The 8,204-nt window shown below is 39.4% G+C and overlaps 1 protein-coding gene across 1 annotated transcript in view; it reads right to left on the bottom strand.

Annotated features, from left to right (window-relative positions):
* The window catches only part of sass6 (SAS-6 centriolar assembly protein), a 55,689-nt gene extending 47,694 nt beyond the window's left edge, over positions 1-7,995 (bottom strand). The window contains exon 1 of the mRNA XM_008408171.2: positions 7,799-7,995. Coding sequence (XP_008406393.1) covers positions 7,799-7,860 — 62 coding nt within the window. The 5' untranslated portion in view covers positions 7,861-7,995. The remainder of the gene's footprint in view (positions 1-7,798) is intronic.
* Positions 7,996-8,204: the final 209 nt, after the last annotated feature.

The following is an 8,204-nucleotide window of genomic DNA, read 5'->3' as shown; positions in this document are numbered from 1 at the left end:
GCATGTAATCATATGTATTATTGTTATAAAGGCTGAGCCAAGAAAAGTAGCCCTTCGTGTTGCTCTGGACCTGTGAAGTAGCTCCCAGGCTCAAAAAGGTTGGTGACCCCTGCTCTAGGAGTTTCCCCTGATGCATACTTGCCTGCTACGCTTATCCAGTTCACCTTGATCTGGGTTGTTTGATGCGACTTAGCCACAACGACATCCTCCAAGCCCAGGATGCAGACCCGGCAATCGCTCCCATCAAGCAGTCACTTTGCCAGGGTATACCATTCTCACCAGGGGATAACACTATGACTAATTTGCTAAACAGGGAGGCGAGTAAACTGGTCATCAAAGATGGTTTGCTCTACAGAAACGTTATGAGACCCTCCAAAGCTGAAATCCATCAGATAGTGCTCCCTAAAGAACATGTCTCCATGGTGTTAATATCACTCCATGATGAGTCTAGGCACCTGGGAGTGGATAAAACTGTCGTACTCATCCGTGACAGGTTCTATTGGCCCAAGATGGGAGCTAAGGTTGAGCAATTTGTAAGAAACTGTGGAAGATGAGTCACTCGTAAAGCACTTCCACAGCGAGCTGCTCCCTTAAAACAGATAACTAGTCAAGGCCCTCCTGACCTTGTGTGCATCGATTTTTTGTCACTTGTGTCAGACTCACAGGGGTTTTCCAACATCCTAGTTGTGACAGATCATTTTACGCGATATGCACAAGCCTTCCCAGCTAAGGATCAAACGGCGACCATGGTAGCAAAAATTCTTTGTGAGCGTTACTTTGTACATTATGGACTCCCGGCACGCATACATTCGGACCAAGGGAGGGATTTCGAAAGCAGACTGATCAAAGACCTCTTAAAGATGCTTGGGATCCGAAAGTCAACAACGTCTCCCTATCATCCGCAAGGAGACCCACAGCCCGAAAGATTCAACCGTACACTTCTGTCAATGTTCGGAACCATTGATCCAAAGCAAAAGAACAAGTGGAGCCAAAAGATAAGTCAGTTGGTTCATGCCTACAACTGCACTCAAAATGAGGCAACAGGGTACTCGCCCTACTTGTTAATGTTTGGACGAGAGGCCCGGCTACCTATAGACATATGTTTCAGTGTGTCAGATGAAACTCAAATGTCTGCCTCCTATCATCAGTATTTCACCAAGCTGAAGAAAGATCTCGAGAGAGCTTATGACTTGGCGACAGAGACAGCTGACAAGAACCATAAATGGAACAAGGCAGCTTATGATAAGCATGTGAAAGAACAAGTTCTGGAAAGGGGTGACAGAGTCTTACTGAAAAACTTTGGTGTTACAGGAAAGCATAAGCTGAAAGCCAAATGGAGACCTATACCCTATTTTATTGTGGATAAATTGCCAATCTCCCTGTTTACAAGATTTAAACCTGAACGGGGTGAGGGTGCAGAGAAGACGGTTCATCGGAATAACTTGTTGCCTATTGGATACCTTGTGAGACTTCCAATGGATGACAGTGAGACAGAACCACCAGAAAAATGCAGAACAAGAGCACAGCAACAAAAGGTGGACAGACTCTTAAAGTCTTCCAACAATGAAGAGGAAATGCACTCAGAATCAGAGTATGAGGAAGTATTCTTACCCAAACCACTGGGAGTCGATTTGGATGGACTACTGACTCATCCAGAGTTGTCCAACAGAATATCTGGGCACACTATCAGTGAAACTGACCAAACAAGATCAGTCCAAGATTTGGGAAAACTGGAGCCAGTTCCTAGTACCTACTCCGACATTATTGCTATTCCTGATCCAGCCCTTGATCCAGTGGAGGAAACCGACCTCAAGCCACTACCAATCCTTGCTAAAAGATTACAGAGAATTGCCCGACCTGTAGTTCGGTTGAGCTACAATGAACTCGGAAAGCCTTCTGACCAGCCGGTGACAGTCTTCAGCCATGGAGTGTTGGTGGGAAGTGGAATCTACCAAGTCCCCAGAAGCCAGTTTTGCCATACCTTCTGGTGCCACCCCATGGCCATGTGTGAAACATGTTCTATGTTAAGTTCTCACTGAAACTGTTCTTTATTAGTTGTCTTTTATTTTGATGAGGACATCAAAATCTTCTAGCAGGGGGAAGATGTAGCCCAGTGGTAAACGGAGGTTGTGGTAATTACTGTATGTTAAGGTTAATATAACTCTTACATGGTCAAGACAAGATACAAGTATATTAAAAGTAAATTCTTGTTTACTCAGACATACATTGATGAACAACTAAATGTTTAGTATCCTTCTTTCTGGAAGAAATACATTGTTATTTTCCTTCACCTTAATAGTTGAATAATATAAAGGTCACTATTGAGTAATTACCTTATTTGGTGATTAAAACTATTGTTGTGTAAATATTGTAAGTGAAGGAAGTAGTGTGACATAAACTGCACTGTGCATTTAGCTGGTCTCACCATTTTATTGGTAACAGGGACAGTTCGTCCAAGGCGGGGCTGGGGATTGGTTGAAAGGGGAGGAGGCGGAAGAAAGAAAGGGGGAGAGTCGTAATGGTGGCGAACGGAGGCGCAACAAGCGAAGGAAAGAGAAATAAATTAAAAAAAGGAATAAAGACAGACGAATGAGAGAGACAAAGGAACAACGGGACGAGAGGGCACGAAAGTCAGGAGAAGTTGAAGGAGTTCAGTCGACGTTGGAGGGACGAGCCAAGAGGGGCCGAAGCAAGTGGTCACGACGGACTTCGTGCTAAGCTAAGTGGGCTAATGCTTTAGCGCCACGGTTCTGCTGCAGCCGTTGGGCCTCTGCGAAGTTGAGAGGAGGGAGTGCATCACAGCATTTTCTATGTTTTCCCGGAATTGCAACGCTCTCAAATTGTGATTTGTTTTCCTGGTTCTCCCTCTGGGATTTAAACATCTACTCCTCGTTGGTCACAGGCCTGCAACGTTTCTTTTATTCCTGTTTTTCCGTTTTCCCCCATCACTTTGGAGGTCGTGAGTAGAACTGACTATTGGTGCAGGAGAATATACTAGCTTGGACATTAAGTATATGTTGTTGTTTTTTTGTTTTCTTAAATCTTAAAGAGTGTTTACAGCTTACCGTTCAATTGGTGATTAACAGTGAGGGTTCCCTGTCACCTTAATTAATAAAGTGAACCTGAATGATTTTGCCTGAACTTTTGTTTCTCTGGGTCATATTTGTTACAAACCAGGTCAGTAGTTTGTGTCGAACCCAAGCACCTACCATTTTAGTTTTCCTCATAGAGTGGTTTAAGGTGCTACAAAATATTAATGTTGTTTCCACATATCATCTCAGATGTCCGCTGGACTTCGGGTTGCGCCGTGTCAGCTGTTTGGGATTCCCCTCCGTAATTTCCCCTCAGAAAGCGTGGTGGAAAATCCACGCTTTCTGATTGGCTACCTGTCACATTCAGCGTTAAACTCCCAGTCGGGGAAAACCATCGATTTAGATCGGAGCGGCCCCGACGATCTAGATCACACTACAGGATGATCGGTTACGAAATCACCAGCGACAATCTTAGATCGGCCAACGTTCTAAGATTGTCTTAAGGGGAAAATAGGGGCAAAAAATCGTGTAGTGTGAACAGCCCATTAGGTAGTCGGATGTGCCCATCTTCTCTATTTAAATCTAGTGATTACTGAAGGGCAATATAGTATACAGACTTCATAATCTGCACTCTTTTGGTTGAATGCAGTATTTATTTCCACTTTGGCTTTATGTTGCTTAGTTTTTATTTAAGTACGTTTTTTGTTAATGGAGACTGAGAATGCATTTTATTTTTGCTTTTGGTTTTGTTTATTTAGTTTATCGGTTCCAGTGTTATGTGTTCTTTTGAAAATAAAGTATCTATGGCAGGAAATCGCATGCAATATTACGTCATTTCCATTAAATCAATGTCAAAAGGTCTTGAAACAATATTATCGTTTATCGCAATAATTTTTTAGACAATTAATCGCTCAGCAAAATTTGTTATTGTGACAGGCCTATGTATAGTTAAGGAAGTTGATCTAATTAAATGACATAAACAATACTTGAAAGTGGTTCCAGTTTCACTAGTTGGCCAACCTGTTGAAACTATGGCAAATTTTAAATACCTTTGATAATTCCTGGACAGTCAGCCCAATTTTTCTGAAAACACTGGGTACATTTTTAATAAACGTCACTCTATCTTTTAAGAAGACCCAGTGATCTTGGGGTTACCTAACAAGTGTAACTCATGCAAAACCTCTAGTTAGTTAGAAGTAACGTTAGCTAACATTACTTCTAGTTAAGTAATGTTAACATTTTAACAATTAGTTAAAATGTTAAAACTTAAAAATTTTACTTAAGTTTTAACTGTTGAGTGTTTTAGCTTTTCATCTCCTCGGCTGGTTTAGTCACATGAGCTGCAGACTAACAGACAATCTTTTAAGAATACTTTGAATGCCAGGAAAATAGTTGGTAAATAGTGGTGAAACCAAAAACAACTCTCTCAACTGTTTGCTGAAAGAACATGGAAGATGGCATAAAATATTTCAGCATAGAGCATCCATCCTCTTTTTTTCGTCAGTTTGAGCTCATGAAGGCGTTACTGTGTTCCTCTGGTAACTATAGAACATCTATTAGAAGTCATTCATTGACAGTGCAATAATTATTCTTAGCCAAACAAAATGATAACATTTAGCATGCTAAGTGTTTTACTTGATGCACAAATTGTTAATATTGTGATTGTATTAATGAGTTTTATTTTATCGTTTTAGAGTCAAAGAAAAATTTCCACCTTGGAAGACTAAATAGTTTAATCATATTTTTCCTATATATAGGACTACCAACAAAACAAAAATGTGGATTATTGCTTGTATGTTTAACAACCCTGGTTATTCGTCTGTGAACCTAATTAATTTGTTCGTTATTGAATTTTGCTCCATTAAATTTCTTATGTATACATTGTATATGGTTTTTTTTATTGTTGTTGATGTTTTTTATGTCTTATTTTTTTGTTTCTTCTATAATTGATGGAGATATATAGATTGATGGAGATATAGATATTATTTATAATGTATAAAGGTATTGTTTATATCACCTTATTAGCTCTACATCCTGAAGAAAAATATGGTATTTTAGAAGATAATTTATCTTTCACGTTGCCAGTAATGGCGAAATTAATAGTAAATAATACAGATTTTGTGGTATTCTCGTTTAGTGACGTAATCATATTAGTTATGTTACCACCCCCACGCCACTAGAGGCAGTAGCAGGCCCGAAAAGATGCAACTAAGAAGCAGATTTAGAAGTACACAGAAAGCTACGGAATTTGTTAAAAGCTGGGAGCTGCGCTTAAGTAAATAAAAAAGAGAAGTTGAAATACATGCCGAGAGTGAAACTCCTTCCTACAAATGAAACTATATCACAGATTTCAAAAGAAAATTAAAATGGGAGAACGCGGATTATATAGGAAATAAAGCCCCCTTCACTTTCGGAGAGCAATGGTCCCATTTCCAAATAAGGTATGAGACTGACAGTGGTCCTTCCCCTCCACTTTCTATTTGCTGCAGCGAGGAGTACTTGTCTGGCACAGCCATGCTACGGAGCCCCTTAGGGAACATGAGGAAAAATTTATTTTGCGTTTCCTTGCAAAAGTATTGCATTTCCTCTTAATTGTTGTGTTCCTTCACAATAAGCAAATACACCCTGGTCTATTTTGGATACAGTCACAAATTATCAATTTAAAATGTCGAATATAGTATACACATTTAAAGAGTTGTAATATTTATGGCCATAGAAAGATCATGCTGTTCATCGACCATGACACTTTAATGCAGACATTGAGGTGTACGGTTGGGCTGGAGGAAGACGAGCTGTTCAGCCAAGAAGAATATATGAAAGTCGAAGATTCTTGTCATCCTACAAATCTAACACCAGCCCATGCTTACAATATTTGCAAGTTTATTATGGTTTTGTCAGCAACAATTTATGTTGAGTTTGTGCTGTGTCCTAGTGATGGCCAAATGAAGCCTCATGAAGCAATAAACCTTTCCAGCCCTTTGCTGTGCAAAAAGGTTAATTACTCGATGCTTCATTCATGACTCACTAGTGACATCTGCTGGTGAAACTAACAGCTTTGTCACTCAGTTGGATCATACTTCCAAAAATTAATAAATGCAATATTGTCACAAAGTTTTCATCAAACTCATATTTAGTAACAGGAGAATCATATGTTTTAATTATTTAAATTATTTGAAGCCAACCTAATCCTGGTATATGTTGAACGTCAGTGGTTGTGTTGGGTTTTCTTTTATGTCAGACTGATTTGACAATAAAGATTTTTGATGTTTTAGTGTCTTGGGAGTGCAGTGCCTGTTGGGGCGTTCACTTTTTCTTGAATTTATAATTGGCTCTGATCCCTTATATTTGGCTAGATGTTGAATTTTAGTTCTGCAACACCTTTAAATCTGTTTCTGCTGTGAAAGACTGATATATCTTTGCTAATCAAACTACAAATAATAGTGGAACTTTGCAGAAGGTGAGAAATTGGGAGGTGGAGGGATTAATTATTATCCAAGAAGAATTTTATTGTGAGGATAATCTCAAAGTATTCCCAGATGTCAGAGATTTTCCTCTTACTGGCTCCATTTCAGACAATTAATCAAGTTTACTTCTGTAGCACATTTCAGCAACAATGCAGTTCATAAAATCACAAAAATATAAAGTCATAAAAAAAAACAATCTACAATTGAGAAAACCAGACATTACATTTTGATGAGTGCCATCATCAATACACATCAAATATGTTGGTCAATGTTCATTTTATTTTGGCCACTGAAGACAAATATTCTCCTCTGATGCGAGACCAAAAGGACAACCCATGATGCAGCACGGCTCATCGCGCTTTTATTTTGAAAACCGACACGCAAAATGAAGCAGTCACGAGGCCTCGTTTGTTGCCAGTCACGTGGTTTTCAGCAAGATGACACAAGTCTCGAAGCAGGGCTTCATCGGACGCGCCCCCTTTTTACTCGGTACAAGTCTCGAAGCCTTGATTCAGATAGCCCATCACTACTGTGTCCTGATAACATGTCTGCTCCAACAGTGGGCCCTGGTAGCACTGGTGAGAGGGAGTATACATTAACATGTTGGATTTCTGTCATTGAGAATGAGAAGAGCCTTTATGACTCTGTTTAAAGACAAAGATTAGAGGTATTTATTTTGACTAGAAAGCGCCATTTTTTATTTATTTATTTTAAAAGGCTAAATCAAGTTTTATAAAACTTGATTTATAAAATCAAGTTGTATTAACTTGATTTTTAACATCAAGTTATAAAACTTGATTTATTAACTTGATTTAGTTAACTAAATCAAGAAAACCCAGTTTTCTTGATTTAGTTAAATCAAGAAAACTATCAGTATTCTTGATTTAGTTAGGGATAAAATTGTAATGGGATTGTATGTTAAACTGAGCCTTAAGATGAGCTATGGAGAGAATGAACAGCAAACTGAGTTAATCAGACTGGGACAGACAGTATATCGGAGGAGCAGCATTAACGGTGCTTGATGGATCGTTAATGCATCAAGAACTGTAGCCAATTACATCTCTGTGCTCTTGCAGACTGAGATCATCATATTTTCCACCTCTGAAGGGTTGCTGTCTCTTTAAAACAAGCTGAGCTGGAAGACGGCAGCCTGATAGACACAGCGCAGGGGCAGTAGTTTGCAAGCTTCTACGAATCTCAGCCTATTCTAGAGAATTTGTAAACGGTGTAGAAAGCGCAATTTAACCACCTGTAGGTGTATTACTGATCAGATATACACTGGGCTGGGCGGAGTTAGCTTACCTTTCCTCGCAGTCCTTATGCTTCAGATGGACTTGTAAGACTTTGTTGAACAGCTCCTCCATGATGGTGATGTTCAAACTAGAAAGCTACTGAACAGGCTGAGTACAAAAGACTGCTTCAGCTATCTTGTTGCCTAGAGCTTTGCCGCTTTCAGCCGCCAACTGTTTTAACTTCTTCTTCCCAGTCCTTATGTTTTCTTGGGGGGTGACAATGTTATCTTACAGTGTATACCGCCACCTACGGTACCGGAGTGTGTAGGACAGAGACTTGAAAAATTAATTCTAGAATACGAGCCCGTTTTGACACGAAACGTCATTTCCTTCCCCACATTCCGTAGCCAGGACTTTATTTTCTAAATTGCAAAATTTCTCCCTTCTGTTCCCCTTTTGTTTTAATCTAATATTTT

The sequence above is a fragment of the Poecilia reticulata genome, linkage group LG4 (assembly GCF_000633615.1).
Source record: "Poecilia reticulata strain Guanapo linkage group LG4, Guppy_female_1.0+MT, whole genome shotgun sequence".
NCBI classification, from domain to species: domain Eukaryota; kingdom Metazoa; phylum Chordata; class Actinopteri; order Cyprinodontiformes; family Poeciliidae; genus Poecilia; species Poecilia reticulata.
This window is presented reverse-complemented; position numbering and strand designations above follow the sequence as displayed.